The sequence below is a fragment of the Silurus meridionalis genome, chromosome 13, assembly GCF_014805685.1.
Source record: "Silurus meridionalis isolate SWU-2019-XX chromosome 13, ASM1480568v1, whole genome shotgun sequence".
Lineage (NCBI taxonomy): Eukaryota > Metazoa > Chordata > Actinopteri > Siluriformes > Siluridae > Silurus > Silurus meridionalis.
The window spans coordinates 18,046,269-18,064,174 of NC_060896.1; the positions used below are offsets into that span (position 1 = coordinate 18,046,269).

At 39.8% G+C, this 17,906-nt stretch overlaps 1 protein-coding gene across 2 annotated transcripts; it reads left to right on the forward strand.

Annotated features, from left to right (window-relative positions):
- The first annotated feature begins 463 nt into the window (after positions 1 to 463).
- ehd2b (EH-domain containing 2b) lies at positions 464 to 8,273 on the forward strand. 2 transcript variants are annotated; one of them, XM_046863775.1, is made up of 7 exons: positions 464 to 743; positions 2,093 to 2,454; positions 2,572 to 2,748; positions 3,920 to 4,035; positions 4,676 to 5,088; positions 5,948 to 6,112; positions 6,448 to 8,273. In XM_046863775.1, exons 2-7 carry the CDS (start codon positions 2,234 to 2,236, stop codon positions 7,003 to 7,005), a joined length of 1,650 nt encoding a protein of 549 aa, XP_046719731.1. In that variant the 5' UTR covers positions 464 to 743; positions 2,093 to 2,233; the 3' UTR covers positions 7,006 to 8,273. The 2 variants fall into 2 exon arrangements, with proteins under 2 accessions (XP_046719731.1, XP_046719732.1); XM_046863776.1 differs by having other exon boundaries at positions 465 to 743; positions 3,920 to 4,017.
- The last annotated feature ends 9,633 nt before the right edge of the window (positions 8,274 to 17,906 follow it).

The window sequence follows — 17,906 nt, forward strand, 5'->3', positions numbered from 1 at the left end:
TTGTTTTATAGTGCGGGAAATTCAGTGAAACGAAATAGTTATGTGGCAAATGCAATTCCGCGATAAACCGGGGCGCGAGATTCGAACCGCGATAAACCGGGGGATTACTGTACTTTCATATTACTTTAATTTATATTGTTGACCCTTTTTGGCCACAAGGTGGCGACTTTTTGCCATATCAATGTTGTGACTAGTGTCATGGGTTGTGAAGGGCTGGGCCAAAAAAAAAAAAAAAAAAAGGTAATTACATTCACATAGGCTTCAGGTCTCATGTTTTCATGAATGACGTTAACACTCATTTAAGCTACACAAAACAAGCCAATGGGCCTTTTTACATAATGGTGCATTGTGCAGAGAAACCAGCACTGAATCATAATTCCCACTCCCAAATCATTTGACTCCTCCTTTATGGTGCACAACTGGTGTTTACCCTGCCTCCCTTACCTATCTGTTCCCATTCTGTAGTCTAAAGCTTAAAACAATGAGCTATCCAATTTGAGCCTGGAGTGTGCATTGGTGGGAAGGTTTTTGTGGTGGAGAAAAAAAAAAGAGGGGAGGAGACCCAGGACATTTCAGTGCTGTGTGCGTAGTTAAGACACGTCAAGAGCTGGTTCAAAAGCTTATTTGTAGAAGGCAATTATTTTCCTTAAAATAGGTATACTTCAATTTTATAACCGTTTCTGCGGTGAAGCATTGGTATGTTTTTGTGTTTTTGGTTTATTTTTATTACACCAGCATAACAGGTAAGAATAATCAAAGATATAATCGAATTATACTTTGTTGCCTGTAATAGTTGCATTACATTTTAATTCCTTGTTCCTGCATATGTAAATCGGTATTTCTCCTGTAATACTTGACTGTTACGTATTCTTTAATGGGTGTCTATAAATATAGTAATATTTATAGTAAATGTGCCCAGTTTTTATTTCTGCTTTTTTATACAACACAGCCGCAGTAAATGAAAATCATGAGACAGTGAAAAACTGCCAAAACCTGATGACAAGAAGTATGCAGTGAGCCAGATCCTTAAAAACTGGAATCTGTAAGCTGTCCTTGTATTCTGCTGATTAGGCGAGAGCATGTTGCGCTTTACACTTCTTAAATCCGCCCTGTAAATCTACACTGGTTTTAAGACTGAAGTGAAATGCACAGCGGTCTGCGCTCCATCAAGATGACTGCAACAAGGAATTTTCATCTCCTGTGCAAATCTTTAGACTTGTTAGAAGTCCTAGACCAAAAGCTCGCTTGTTTTCTCAGATACAGTTGGAGATGCTTTTAAACCAAGTCACTGAACACATTTGAGCTTTAAAGTTTCAATGTGGCTTTGTTTTCCTTCTGGAAAAAAGAGAACTCCTGAGCTATCCCTGATCACTGGTTATGTTGCCGCAGCCAACTTGAAAAATATTAAACCCACAAAGCAAGGTTTGTTTTAGGGAAAAATAGTGGGAAGAAATACATATTGAGTAATATAGTCTTGGAATAAACAGTAGCACAGCACTTGTGTTGTCTTCGGACGAACAATCTATTAATGTATTCTGATTTTAAAACCATGCCACTATCTTACACAACAGTGGTGTTTTTTTCTAGCAAGATGAACATCATAGCTGGTGTTTTCTAGTCATTACATTGATCTCTAATCGAAGAGTCTCTTTTCTGTATACAGAACTGAGCTATGTACAATATGTGGATGAAAGGGTGTGTGTGTGTGTGTGTGTGTGTGTGTGTGTGTGTGTGTGTGTTTCCGAAGTGAATGCCAACATTTTCCAGGCACAGGCCTTGCATTCTGCTTTCTGATTGGGGTAAAGGGAATGCACAATATCCAAAAGAAAAAGACGAGTCATTAGTACTGGAATGTAGTCTATCGTCTAAATAAAATGTCCATCTCATTGGATTTAACAGGGCAGATTTTCACTTGTACTTCTTAGTTTGCTAATGCGGAAATAGTTTATGTTTGAGTTGCCCCTCAACGTTTATAGGAACGGGAGGATACCTTACTACTACAGAGAGAGAAATGAGATTTTAAATCCCTGAAGCCCGTTTACAGTAGTCGATATTATTAACCTTATCCTGCTTTTTTGCCCCCTAAACTTAGGAAGCAGATCTACACTACAACTTTGTGTAAAGACAGGAAAACATAAGGAAACACAAATACACAGCATCCAGAACAGACCCTTAAATTAAGTCAGTGAAATAAAACCACTATCTCCACGAAACGACCCGCAATCTCCACACTATGTCTCGCTGGGGGAGGAAGAATGTCAAGAAAGCCCCTGAAGTGATCAGGACGGTTACGGAGGGGTTGAAGTCACTGTATCGCAAGAAGCTTTTTCCTATTGAGGAGTATTATGGTTTTCATGACTTTCACTCACCAAGTCTGGAAGATGCTGACTTTGATAACAAACCCATGGTGCTAGTGGTTGGTCAGTACTCCACAGGAAAGACTACATTCATCAAGTAAGATTAATAATTGTTCATAGTTGGGAAAGAAAATACACAGCATGCCTAACATGTTTTGGTTCTTAAAAAAAAGAGGGGGACATAAAGGGGAATCTGTTGATCTTGTTTTTGCAGATACCTTCTGGAACAAGAGGTGCCTGGAAGCCGGGTGGGTCCAGAACCAACCACGGACTGCTTCACTGCCATCATGCATGGTGATATGGAGGGAATAATCCCTGGAAACGCTCTCATAGTAGACCCCAACAAGCCTTTTCGCAAACTCAACCCCTTCGGAAACACTTTCCTGAACAGGTTAATCAACAATTGTGCATACACAAACATGCTGTTTTTTAAATATGAGAAGCTGTGAGTGAGAGTGGAGACATGAGACATTTCACTCAACCCCCCTCCTTCAAGAGGTAGGCAGAGTAGCGAGCCAGAGGTAAGAGAAAATCATTTTTGCTCCATGGAATTTCAAGTGCCTGTGCCAAATTTCTGAGGGAGGAGCGACTTGCCTTATTTGTAGAAGCATAGAGAAAGGGTGAGATATCACAAGAGATAGTTGCGAAAGCTAGTGCACAACAGCAGAAGTTGCACTGCAGCGCAGGACATCTTTATAAATGTTTTTTTTTTTAGGGGGTCGGGGTCTATACAGAGCAGATCAATTTAAACAGATAGAATGAAGTCTGATCGATTAACAGTCTGTGATTGATCAAGACAGGATATTTGCTTAAGGCAGATATGTATATTTAAAGCAGCTGACATATGATATATCCATGTATTCATTTCACCACTGTATATTTAAGCAATTTGCATAGACAAATGCCAAATCAAAGTTAAGACTGAGATACAGGTGACTTAAGTATTTAGTGCTCTGTTCAAACATAGTGCTTTCTGACATTTCTGGTGTACAGTGATTCTATCCATATAATACCCATCTCAGAACATGGGTTTTACATAGTTCCTTGTGTTTTTCACAAGTTTTGAGAATGTCACTTCTTTATTTTTATTTTTTTTATACACTGGGAATCGGTGAGCTTGATAAATACATTTAGAGGAGGGAAGTGGCTGTGTTGTTCTAAGCATCCGATCATTAGCGGGCCACATTGTTTGATTCTGGCAGCACTGATCATTTTCCTTCAGGAAGCCCCTGTGCTTTTAGAGCACTACTTCCACACAATGGCCCGACCTGGGAGGGGTGCAGACCAGAGTATATGTTAGATCACCTCACACAACCATGATGCATGTGGACTGGAAACTTCTGCATAGCTTTGATTCAATCCAAGGTCCTCGAGAGAACAACTGTCAAGACTTTACTTATTGTTTATCACGGTGTGTTTAAAAAGGATGCATGTTTTTTTTTTTTGCAGTTGGAGAAATAAAAGGAAAAGCAAAATTTAGAACATGACATGTCAGGAAACATTTGGCTTTTGACTTCTTACTTCATGGCACAGTGTTGATTGTTCTCACATTGTATTGTTAGATTCCAGTGTGCGCAGCTGCCCAACCAGGTCCTGGAGAGCATCAGTATTATTGACACCCCTGGCATCCTGTCGGGAGCTAAGCAGAGAGTGAGCCGAGGTGAGGCCAATACTAAAGGTGAGGGGACAGTAGTGTGGGGAAAAGGAAGAAACTCCACCCTCAAGTAACTGCACCCTCAAGTAACAGCACTCATTTGCATTGTCACCCTGCACCATGCTAGTTCTCTGTCAAAAAACTAAATAACAAAATAATTGAATGAATAAGAGAACCTGTACCTCGTGAGGAGTCAATTCTTCCGAATTCCTTCTTAATGATAAAACGCAACTAGACCAAGAGCATGTGCTCTAACAGAATCTTTGCTAATGCTTATCATTTTGCTTTGTTCATTTTCTACCGATTTAAATATCACGGAGTTGATATGATTTCAGCCATTAGTCTATTACGAGAATATATGCTTCAGCTTATGCCTAGTTAATCTACAATATTTTCTTTCTTAATACAGCTGTATCACATCTGACACACTGAGTGGGAGAGTAAAACACAGGGTGTGACAGCGAGGGAGAGGGAAAACTAGGAATGCATAAGCATGGCAAAGATGAACAGTAGGAATGAAATGAAAGCCACACATAGATAGAGGGTAACTAATAGGCTGTAGCTTCTATTTTATTTCTAGTAAACAAAGAAATAGTTTTTAGTTAAAGCTGTAAACAAGTGTATACAATGGTTTTCTAGTAGTTTGTCTATTGTCTTCCTATAGGCTATGACTTCCCAGCTGTCTTGCGTTGGTTTGCTGAACGAGTGGACCGAATTATTCTCCTTTTTGATGCCCACAAACTGGAGATTTCTGATGAGTTTTCAGAGGCCATAAGTGCTTTGAAGGGCAACGAGGACAAACTACGCGTGGTGCTTAACAAGGCTGATATGGTTGGGACGCAGCAGCTGATGCGAGTATATGGTGCTCTCATGTGGTCCCTGGGAAAAGTGTTTGGGACCCCTGAAGTGCTAAGAGTATATATTGGCTCATTCTGGTCTGAACCTCTCATGGTTCCAGACAACCGGAAGTTGTTTGAATTGGAAGAGGAAGATCTTTTTGCTGACATCCAGAACCTGCCACGAAATGCAGCTGTACGCAAGCTGAATGATCTGGTCAAGAGAGCTCGTCTAGTGAGGGTGAGGTATTTTATGTTGAATAATTTGTTGATGATAGTTCCATTACTAATAGGATAAAAAAACTTCTGGATAAAAAAAAAATCCCCTGAAATAATTAGAAAATAGCTAACCTTTCTTTTAGTTTCTCAATTCATGTAAAAATGTATAAAATTCTATGAAAATAAAATAACCAGCCAGATTTGTATACAGAATATGTGGTCTCTGTCACTCTTGACCAGTGCATTGTTGTTGCTGTTATAGTTTCTAGAGTTTTTAATGGTACACAAAACAAAAAACATCAAGGGAGCAACAGTTCCCAGAAGGAAATGCCATGGTGATGAAGGGGGTCAGAGGAGAGTGGCCAGACTGGTTTGAGCTGACAGGAAGGATATGGTAACTCATGTATTTGATCTTTACAAGTGTGGTGAGCAGAGAAGCATCTAAGAAGGCAACTATCTTCAACTATTATGCTATCCATTCTTTGCTGACCCCTATCACCATCAAGACATTTCTGCCTAAAGGACTGCTGCTCATCGGACGTACTGTGGCTTTTTTATGATTTGTAAATGCTTTCACATCAAACTATGGACATTCTTACAAGAAACCAAAAAAAATTTTATTCAAAGTGCTTCAGTTGGGCAATGATATTATTACAACTTGCATATTTAAAGGCTTCTCACTGCATATGCACTGTACTTTGGCCACATGATGAATGAAGGTCATTGTCCCAAAGTGTATTTTGCACTCAAGTATCATTAGCGGTCTAGACATTTTTTATTACTTTGTAATAACAAATCACTGAAAAATCACTGAAAAATCACAGACTTTACATTTACATTTCTGAAATACATAATTAACATACACTATGCTTATTTTACAGGTTCATGCTCACATAATCAGTTACCTGAAACAAGAGATGCCTTCTGTCTTCAGAAAGGACAATAAGAAAAAACATTTGATCCACCAGCTGCCAGTCATCTTCTCCAAGATCCAGCTGCAACATCACATATCCCCTGGAGATTTTCCTGACTGTGCCAAGATGCAGGTCTGTGCAGGCTTAAACAGCTAGTGCTGATTTCTTAAAGGCATTATTGAAGCTTTTTAGAGTCTTTTCAGAGTTGAGGTTTTCTCAACTTGAAAAGATCCTTGGTGGAATGGAATTGTGATATATTTACCCTTATCTGTGCCAGGTTGAAGGAGTTATATTATTTGTGTCATTGCCTAAACTACTTTAACTCTGCCTGAATTAGATAAAACATGTTAATGATGTATTAAATTCGATGTTAATACTACAAATGCCATCATTACAATTGGTCCCCACTTAGCATTTAATGCAATTGCATTAAACTTTAAACCCTTTTCTTTGTTGTTGAATTTTAGGAACTCCTGGAAGGTCAAGACTTCACCAAATTTAAGTCCCTGAAACCCAACATGATGGCTATGCTGGATGAGCTGTTGTCCAGTGACATTGCCAAGCTGATGCCTCTCCTTCGGCAAGAGGAGATTGAGTCAGGAGGTCAGCCTGGAGTCCAAGGTGGGGCTTTCCTGGGCACCCGAGCAGGACCCTTTATGGAAGGTGATCCATTCGGTGAGAAAGTTGAAGATGAAGCTGAGGATGGAGAAGTGAACGAGGACTGGATTGTGACTAAGGATAAGCCCAAGTATGATGAGATCTTTTACAACCTTGCACCTAATGAGGGCAAGCTGAGTGGCACCAAAGCCAAAGACTGGATGGTGAGCACACGGTTGCCCAATTCTGTGCTGGGTCGCATATGGAAGTTGTCAGATGTAGATCGTGATGGCATGTTGGATGATGAAGAATTTGCCCTGGCTAGCCATCTGATTGAGGTGAAACTTGAAGGCCATGGCCTGCCACCTGAATTACCTGCTCGTTTGGTGCCTCCTTCTAAACGCAGACAAAAAGGATCTGATGCTTAGACAATACAAGCTGCCAACGGTGTCTCTGAGGTAGTTTTCTTGTCATAAAGCATATTTAATATGATTATTGGCATCCTTCTTAAAATCAAGCAAAAATTATTGTGTAGAAAATAAACATACAGAATAATAAAAAACATTATACCCAAGCAAACTATAGGATTTATCCTTGCTCTATTTTGAACTAATTAATATTATTTTCCCTCAGAAATTTGCTATAATAATGATTTGAAAAAAAGCTGTTTGAAGCATTGGAAGAAATTTGTAAAATTGTATAACATAATGCAGCACGTGAGCTTTACATAGTTTCCTTAGAACTTTTTGGTTATTTAAACCATTGGTAACAAAAATGGACTGCACATTGATTCTTAAAGGCTGTTTTGTGCCTGACGATTCAGGGATTCCGAGCCAACCATACTTCCAAAGAGTTCAAATAAATGTTTACTTCAAAGCCTACTGAAAGCTTGTTTTCTAAAATAAAGAGGGCTACATGCACAAACCAAAGAATATAAAGAAGCTTGTACATGTGTCTACAAGTGTCTGCAAACTTTCTGTATTACAGGAATTGACTGACTGCTGGTAATCAATCTGGCACAGGCTTTGAAATGATTAATTGTGCCAATCATTTTAAAATCAGTGTTTTATAGAAAAATACATGCGTATTAATATATTTTCATGAAGGTTGGCAATAATTCTCCAGGGCTTTATGCCATGATATGTAAAGAACAGAGAAATAAGAAAAGATCTTCCTGATTAGTAAAGATTTCAGAAGTAAGAAACGATTTATATCTTTGGGGAAACTGGCACAACTAAATGTATGAGTGCCAGTATGCATTGAATTAAGAAAACTGTCTATGGGTCTGCACTGTCATAACTGTTTCAGAGCAGATCATTCTTGTGAATCACATTCGCTATGCAGCTTCACCAACTGTCTCTGTCTTTGTCTTTGTTGCTAAACACCAGTAATTTTTTTTATATAAATATAAATAAAATCAAAGAGCTCATCTAAAAGAAATTGCATACAGTTGATATCCAGAGGTATAATGCGAAACAATTTTATGCCTTATAACTCAATACAGTATTAAAAAACAAGAATTTCAAAATGTGTCATTTGCTTAAATCATTGCATACTATGAATGTTTCTATTAAATTCCTTTATTAATGTCATGCATTTTAAACATAATTATGTTGTTGACTACTGTACAACACTTTACTGATTGCTTTTTAATGAATTTCATTATTATTAAAACAAATAAACCGTGCTGATTTTAGATCTTTTGTTCTGTATACTGCTCCTTTTCTCTTTAACTGGTAACATTCGTTTTCATAAATGTCTCCGAATGTCTGATTGCAGCTCTTACTTTAAAAAGCTCTATTCTTTAGTCAAAAAATCGGTCCAATAAGAGAACAATGAAGACTATTGTATTTTAAAGCATGGGTTCCAGCGCAAAGGTTTTGCTGTGTATACATGTGTACACAAGATGTTGAGACCATATTTAATACATTGGATTTTCTGATTAAAAACATTTAAAAAGGGGAACATTGCAATGTTATTGTAGATGTATGTAGAAAGACATACATTAAAATGAACCTGCACATAAATAGTTATTCCCCTCCTCAAATGTTTTCCTCAGTTGTTCTCATAGTGACAAACTCGATAAACAGTGAGTCACAGTCATCCTTGCCAAATCCCATACCACCATTTTCCTTTTTCAAGAGTAACTGCTGCCCTCCCCTTTTTTTTCACTTTTTTCTTTTTAACACAACCTCTTTTATGTTTGTACTGTTATTTCTGCACATACGGCAGATGTTTCTAAAGGAAAAGGTAGGTAGTCAACCCGTCCCCCCATCACCGCCCTCCAGCACCCCTTCATGGAAATATACACAAATGAGAAACAGAATCGAACCACCCATTCCTCCACACTGACTGGTTTACAGTGTGACTCATGCATGAAGAATGTGGTGGGCTGGACTGAAGAAGTTATTAATATATCTTTTCCTAGGGTCCCCTAAGTTTTCTAAGGCACAGACTGTAAACACTACATCCTTATAAAGGAGTTAAAAGCATGTCCCTATTTGGATTTTTCCCCCTAAGGCCATGGTAATACCCAAGCCTGTACTTTGTGTACTGTGTGACTGAGAGAGTGAGAGAGTGAGTCACAGCACTACAAAGCTGTCAGCCAGGCAGTTGCTTGGTTTATATAAATGAGATAAATGAAAATTTCTCTGGATCAAGGTGCCTGCCAAATGCCATACATTCTCTGAAAGTTCTTAGAGTATAAAGTTTAGATTAAACACATACTGCTTAACAACTATAAGCAATAGTTTATCTTTATGCCACACCAGGTCTATGAATGCTTCCTGTGAATTTAGCTTTGTCCATTAGTTTGCAAACATTCTTCTAGGCTGTGATTAGCATTATCACATGAATCTCTTGATTAAAAGTGTTCTAGTTCACTCTGGCACTCTTCCTGAGTTCACATAATCTGATGACTGAACTTGAGGAATGGGGAGTATTACACATCCCATTTGTTTGTTTTAGTACCTTTAGTACTACAAGTTCTACATCCAGTGGTTGTAATGGATATATACGTAGTAGAATAAATTGGTGGATAATTCACCATATGGACAAAGGTCTGTGGACAGCTGACTATAAGAATCATATCCTCCACTTTACTGAGAAGATATTTACGTCAACTACAGCAGCATCAAAAATATTCTGGAGATATTGACATTAATTAGATCTCTGTCTGACCTGCAGAGCTCGACTGGGCCACTGAATGCCTAGAATCAATGTTCTGTTACACCCTAGATGATGTAGCTCTCCTTAAACCCAAAATGTCAGGGAGAAAAAAATAGCATGTGGTATAATGATCATATGCCTTCTTAAAACAGAGCACTCAGAAATTACAACATAAATGGCGTCAAAACAAATTTGACAGTATTTTAGATAGCATGGAAGGAGAGCCTAATAAGTTATATATAAGCTCTTAGTGCTGCTAGATCAGCAAATTTCTTTACCAGCATAGAAAAACCCAAGCATGGTCCTAGATTTTTATTTAGTAATGTAGAAAACTTAAAAGGGAATAAAAGTTAATTTAAAACCATCAATTGGTAGTAATGATTTCATGAACTTTTTCAATTATAAAATTGTAATCATCAGGCAAAAAAATCCAGATGAATTATATAAATCATAACTATTTTAAAATATCCCTATAGATATCACTTTAATTATAACAGACAATCAATTACAAAGTTTTAATCCTATTCAAGAGAATGACAAAATCATCAACTTTTATTCTCGATCCCTTGCCTACAAGTTTCTTTAAACAGATCATTCCAGAAGTAATTGTGTCAGGGCTGGCTGGCAATGGGCGGGTCCAAGGGTGAGAGCGTGTTCGTAACCAGTCTGAGTTAGAGAGTCGGCAAACAGAGCAATGGGGGGGAGAAAATCCAAAGCCGAGAGAAAGCGAGAGAAGAGAGCATGCCTGGACAGGTCTGAGGCGGGAGACATGGAAAGTTGGATGGGTCCATAGGATTCTGGGGAGATGTGACATACTGCTGTGGGGTTTGTGACCTTGGAGATGGGAACCCGTGAATCGAGGGTTGAGTTTTTGCACACAGCTTTGAGTGGCAGGTTGTGAGTAGAAAGCCAGACCCGATAGTTGGGGCAGCACGGCGTCTGCGGCTAGCCCATCGCTCGTAGCACCGGGAGCACTTGAGGAGGGCCTTGCGGGCTACTAAAAATGAGCAGAGAACTATGGCCCCTGATCGGAGACAATGTCCCGAAAGGCGAGACATTGCAGGCGAAAAACATGTTCGAGCAGGAGCTGGGCAGTTTCAATTGGCAAAGGGAAGTTTGGGTGGGGGAATGAAGTGACCCACCTTAGAGAATTTGTCAACTACAGTGAGGATGGCAGTATGACTGGCAGTCCAGTGAAGTCCATGGCAATGTGCGACCACGGAAGCCAGGGTATGGGAAGAGGACAAAGGAGCCCTTTGGCCTTCGGGGGTCTTGTGTTGGGAACAAGTAGGGCAGACGGCAAGAAACATACAGACAGAGTTGTTTAGCATGTAAAGTTTTTGTGGCAGGCAGCCCTCTGGGACAGGTGTGCCCACTGTGGCCCGCTCAATCGGGTGGCCAGGACGATGAAGACATCCAGGTTGGTTGGGATTTCCAGGGGCGGCCAGCTCGTCCTTCACCTGGGTAGAAAATTCTAGAAATTCTAGAAATAACAGTAGCATCAGTGTGGAAATCAGCATTTTCAGCCACCAACCGGTCGCCCTGTGAAGAAAACAACAGTCAGCGGGCGGCATCATGCCAACGAATGGATGAACCAAAAACCTTGCAGAGTTCCCCAGAGAAGGTGATGAAGGAGGATCAGTGGGACGACTGATTTTCCCACTCTGCAGTAGCCCACTGCAGGGCCCGTCCAAATAGCAATGAGATGCCGTAGGCCATGTTCACCAATTTAGTGGAAAAGGAGGATGTTTGGAGACAAAAAAAATTAGATTCCACTGCTTGAGGAAGGCTATGGCAGAGTCTGGGATTCCCAGGCAAGAATGCCGGATGGACAATGTGTGGCTCCCTGGGCGCAGAAGCGCCCAGTATGGGCTGGGCCTGCATAATCATTGGTGGAGCCGGCAGGTTGGGTGCAGCAACTGCTGGTGGATTGGGTGTGGCAACCATTGCCACTGCAGGAGGGCTTTCAAGGCATTGCATAAGCTGCTGAATATTCAATTCAATTCAATTTCAATTCATTTTTATTTGTATAGCGCTTTTAACAATGAACATTGTCTCAAAGCAGCTTTACACAGATAACGCGGTGATTAAATGTAAATATGTTCTTTGTAAGTATGTTTGTCCCTGATGAGCAACTGTGGCAAGGAAAAACTCCCCGAGATGGCATAAGGAAGAAACCTTGAGAGGAACCAGACTCAAGAGGGAACCCATCCTCATCTGGGTTGCACCAAATGTCCATTTGAAGCATATATGCAAAGTTGCGGGGTACAGTGACGATGATCAGAAGCAAACTGCACTCCCGAGTCAGTGCAGCAGACCGCCGACACCGACTACAGTCCAATCCGTCCTCAAAAGCACCCGTTCTACTCCGGAATTATATGGAACCACCCAAGGTGTTGATGAGAGACCGTCCGAGCTGCACAGAAGTGTGAAGATCCATGGAGGGAGAGGGGCAGGAACAGTGGTCACTGGAGCCTCAGGAGCATGTTTAACTCGACCGAAGAGAGAGAGAGAGAGAGAGAGAGAGAGAGAGAGAGAGAGAGAGAAGGATATGGATTATTAAGTGTAACTATTGGTGTATGAAAGTTAATGTCACTGTGCAGTTTGGACTCCGGCAAGACTCGCTATGGCAGCATAACTAAAAGGGAGAACCAGAAGGTAACACAGACATGAGGGATCTCTGGGATAAGAGGCGACCCACCACACCACCGTCAACAAACCTGAGTGAGCGTGTGAATGTGAGGGACGACAGCATACAAATATACCAGTTCACCAAACACTCTATATCCATGCTCCCTCCAGATTTGTGCCTTTACCTAAGAAAAATCTACTGATAAAAGGCTTGACTAAATAAATAAGTTTTCAACCTCGACTTGAGCACTGAGACTGTGTCCGAGTCCCGAACACTGATTGGAAGGCTGTTCCATAACTGTGGGGCTTTATAAGAGAAAGATCTGCCCCCTGCTGTAGTCTTCATTATTTGAGGAACCAACAGATAGCCAGCACCTTTTGATCTAAGTAGGCGTGGAGGATCATACTGGTACAGAAGTTCACTCAGATACTGCGGTGCGAGACCGTCAATCAATGCGAGATTTGATTGGGAGCCAGTGTAGACTAATTAAAACAGGGGTGATGTGGTCGAATTTCCTAGATCTAGTGAGGACCCTTGCTGCTGCATTCTGGACTAACTGAAGCTTATTTATGCACTTACCGCACACCCAGACAGTAAAGCGTTACAGTAGTCTAATCTAGAAGTAACAAAAGCATGAACTAGTTTTTCTGCATCATGTAACGACATCATATTTCTAATCTTAGCAATATTTCTAAGGTGAAAGAAGGCGATTCTGGTGATATTATTCACGTGAGACTCAAAGGAAAGACTCGGGTCAATAATCACACCAAGGTCTTTGACAGCCGTACATGCTGAAACAGAAACACCATCCAGAGATGCTACGTCATCGGAAAGTTTATTTCTAGCTGCATGTGGTCCTAGTAAAAGTACTTCCGTCTTATCTGGGTTGAGCAGAAGAAAGTTATTAAGCATCCACTGTCTAATGTCCTTTACACACTTCTCAACATTGTTAAGCTGATCTAGCTCATCTGGCTTTGCTGAAATATACAGCTGTGTGTCATCAGCATAGAAATGGAAGCGAATCCCATGTTTATGAATGATTTCACCAAGAGGCAGCATATATAAAGAGAAAAGCAGTGGGCCCAAGACAGATCCTTGAGGAACACCAAACTTTACCTCATAGAGTGTGGAGAACTCACCATTTACATCCACAAACTGATAGCGATCAGTGGTTGAATAGCAGTGGTTATTTCCTGGAGCCGCTGCTCATGGGTGACAGAGACCTAGACCAGGGCATTGAGGGTGGTATGAAGGTCAGGAGCCTTTGCGGGATCCATAGCTGGCAAGATTGTTGCCACCGGAAGAACAACGCTAGTCCAGTAGGGTATGCAACAGGCAGAGAAGAGAGTCTGTCTGAATACCTATTAACACACTTATGTCCTGGCACACATGAGGTTAATTCTGACAGTTCACAAAAATAAACAAAAAATAACAAAATAATAAACTCTTTCATTAGCACTGGTTATGTACCTAAATCTTTCAAACTGGCAGTTATCAACCCTCAAATGAAGAAACCTGACCGTGACCCTTGTCAGCTGTCCAACTACAGGCCAATCAAACTTCCCCTTCATTTAGAAGTTTCTAGTAAAGGTTGTAGCACAGCAGTTATGCTCACACCTACTTAGGAATAACATTTTGGAAAATGTATCAGTCAGGATTTAGGCTTCTTCATAGTGCAAAAACAGTGCTGGTTAAAGTGATAAATACTTGTTTTGCTCAACCTTAGTGAAGCTTTTGACAACATTGATCATAACATCCTCCTTTCTTGACTAGAAAATGTTGTTGGAATAAAGAGAACAGCTTCCTGGATTAGGTCTTTTTTGACTATCAGATTGCTGATTTAAATGGTGAGTTCTCAACACTCTCTGAGGTAAAGTTTGATGTTCGGGCAGGATCTGTCTCAGTCCCATTGCTTTTCTATTTAGATAGGCTTCCTCTGGGTCAAATTCTACAGGCACATGGCATTCACTTCCATTGCTATGATGATAATACACAGTTGTATATTCCAGCAAAAAACGGATGAGAGAGATCAGCTTAACATTGTTGAGGAGTTTGTAAAGGACATTAAACAGTGGACGCTTGATAATTCGGTTAAGAAAGAAGTACTTTTACTAGGACCACATGCAGCTAGAAGTAAACTTTCCAATTACATAGTGTCCCTGGATGGTGTTTCTGTTTTATTGTGTACAGCAGTCAAAGACCTTGGTGTTATTATTGACTGTAGTATTTTCTTTGAGGTTTATGTGAATAATATTACCAGGATTGGAAATATGTTATCGTTACAGAATGCAGAAAAACTGGTTCATGCTTTTGTTACATCAAGATTAGACTACTGTAACGCTTTACTGTCTGGGTATTTAAGTAAGTGCATAAATAAGCTTCAGTCCAGAATGCAGCAGCAAGAGTCCTCAATAGATCTGGAAAATATGACCACATCACCCCTGTTTTACTTAGTCTACACTGCTTCCAATGAAATCTCGCATTGATTATAAAATACTACTGCTGACTTATAAAGCACTTAATGCTGCAGTATCTGAGTGAACTTCTGTACCATTATTATCCCCACGCCTACTTAGATCAAAAGGTGCAGGCTATTTGTTGGTATCTCGAATAATAATGACTACAGCAGGGGCAGAGCTTTCTCTTATAAAGCCCCACAGTTATGGAACAGCCTTCCAATCAGTGTTCAGGACTCAGACACAGTCTTAGTGTTTAAACATATTTATTTAGTCAAGCCTTTTAATGTTAGATTTTTCTTAGGTAAGGGAGCAGATCTGGAGGGATCATGGATAGAGTGTTTAGTGAACGGGGATATTTGAATGCTGGCGTCCCCTCACTCTCACATGTTCACTCAGGTCCAAGAGATCCCTTATGTCTATGTTACCTTTTGGCTCTCCCTTTTAGTTATGCTGCCATAGCAAGTCTTGCCAGAGTCCCCAACTGCACAGTGTCCTTAACTTTCATACAACAATAAGGATACTTACTAATCCATATCTTTCTCTCTCTCTCTCTCTCTCTCTCTCTGTCAAGTTAAACACGCTCCTGAGATACTAGTGACCACTGTTCCTGCCCCTTTCCTCGGATCTGCCTGCTTCGTCCCAGCCTGCCTCTGGATGGTGTTCTCTTCTATTGGAGGCAACTCTGTGCAGCTGGGGATGGTTTTACATCAACAGCCAGGGGTTTCATGAAGTTATGAAGTAACACAGGAGCTTTAAGGATGATTTAAACTCTACTTATTGTCAACAGTCTGCTACACTGACTCAGAGCTACAGTTTGCATTTGATTACCATCACTGCACATCTCAACAGCATTTAGCTGTAATAAATGGACGTTCAGTGCCACCCAGATGAGGATGGGTTCCCTCTTAAGTCTGGTTCCTCTCAAGTTTTCTTCTTAATGTCATCTCAGGTAGTTGTTCGATGCCACAGTCGACACCAGCTTGCTCATTAGGGGCAAACTTTATTCTTTCTTACCACATTATCTGTGTAAAGCTGCTTTGAGACAATGTCTATTGTTAAAAGTGCTATACAAATAAAAGTTAACCGAATTGAATTGATATTCCAATATATTGTGGAAAATGCTTGTGGAGGCTTGTGCACATTAAGTCACAAAGACATTAGTAAAGTCAGGTACTGATGTAGGGTGATGTAGGGTACCAACCCATATCTTCATAATGTTTACTTTGTTCACAGAAGCATTGCCATACATATCTTCATAGTGATCACTTTGTACAAAGGGGCATTGTACTTGTAATCTTGGTTCTCTTTAATTACTCCATTGTAACTTATAGAGTCATGTGAAAATAAAAGTACACCCTCTTTGAATTATATGGTTTTAGGTATCAGGATGCACTAACAAAAACATCTGGTCCTTAGCAGGTCTTAGGAATAGCTAGCCAACATGGAGATGCTATACGTCTATAAAGCTTTATATGTATATGTATATGTATGTGTATATAGCAATTATACAGAACATTGCACTGACTTTGGGGTGAATTAGCTAGGATGCCCACTCTTAAGACGATTTGCAATTCTGTTTTGTTTTGTTTTCTTGTGAATAATCTTTCTGACCCTGAATGACTGACCTAACATTTTTTTGTAAATGGCTTTATAACCCTTCTCAAACTAATGAGCAGCAACAACTGCTTCTATAAAATGGTTGCTGATATCTTTCCTTTTTGGCGTTGTGTTTAACACACCTAAACTCTCCAGCTTAGCAAACTGCTTAAAAAGCCCCACTTTTTGCTTGGTTTTCATAGAAGTGGTCTAACTTGCTGTTGAATTAATTTCAAGGAATTACTTAGCAGCAACCAGCTGCTCCTTAGCCTCTTAATTTCTATGAAAGCAGTAAGAGTGTAGTTTTTCACACATGGTTTCTTCATTCTTCATTGTAGAAAAATAAATATTTTGTTGTTGTTCATCTTAGGTAGTATTTACCAAATTATAAGACCTAATAAGAACCAGATGATTTTTATAATGGTTATTATGATACACGAAACCATTGAATTCAAAGAGGGTATGCAGTTATTTACACATGGTTATGTTCAATTGGTATGTCCCCTGAATAGTTCACTGGAATGTGCTCTTTGTGTTTTTGTACTTGTACATCATACATCTGTATTTTCCACAGTTATTTAAAAATGTTATTACAACCAAAAAAAAAATATTTAAAATAAAGCTTAGAGGTAGTATACTAAAAGGGGAAAAAAGTTATATTAAGTCAGCCAGCTGAACACGAAATGCCATCAACAGCTGAAACAAACCGCAACAAGAACATACTGCCTTAATGCCAGCTACATAGTTACACACCATTCCCTCTGCCTACAGGGAAATCCCTCATCATTAACAAGACAAATTTCATAACAACTCAGAAGCCTCGAATCCATCCTGCAGCCTGCATGCCCCCTGGTGGTAATTTATTCAGAACTTTAAGAGTTCTGTTGCTTGTGCATGTACAGGATCTCTGATTACATTTAGTAACAGTGGTTATGATCTAGACTAATGATATAGTGATACATCATGTTAAATCAAAATACATCTATGTTAAACATAAAGACTATTAATAATCTTGGTTTTGACAAACTCCCCTAATTCTTCATGCACACTGGCTCAGTGAGGTAGCTTACTCATAGGATGGATTCCATACTGCATTTGTAGTTTGTTAAATCCAAATCAAGGCCAATACATTTTAAGGCTATTTTTAAAGCACCCTTTACATGTGCACTACAGGTGACTTCTTAGAGATGAGCTAGGAGGCAATGCAGTTTGAAAAAAAAATAAGCCACCAGCTGCCACTGGCTGCCATGCAAAACAATTCTGCTAAGTAATTAAAGTAAATATGTTAGCAGGGGATGCCTGGGAGTCCTGTAGCTACATCTCTCAACTTTGCTTAATACAAATTGCATTATTTTTTACATCTGTTATGTTGCAATATCAAAGCCTTCATAAATTAATGTTAAATACAAAAAATGCGATGGTTACAGCCTACCATAATAACAGGTAAGTCGTCTCAGTAAAAGAAAGACTACAT

Excerpts from the sequence above, each read along its gene's own strand:
- ehd2b (XM_046863775.1), top strand. The coding sequence starts at position 2,234 with ATGTCTCGCTGGGGGAGGAAGAATGTCAAGAAAGCCCCTGAAGTGATC. Across the intron at positions 2,455-2,571 it reads GGAAAGACTACATTCATCAA|ATACCTTCTGGAACAAGAGG; the intron begins GTAAGATTAATA and ends TTGTTTTTGCAG. Across the intron at positions 4,036-4,675 it reads AGGTGAGGCCAATACTAAAG|GCTATGACTTCCCAGCTGTC; the intron begins GTGAGGGGACAG and ends GTCTTCCTATAG.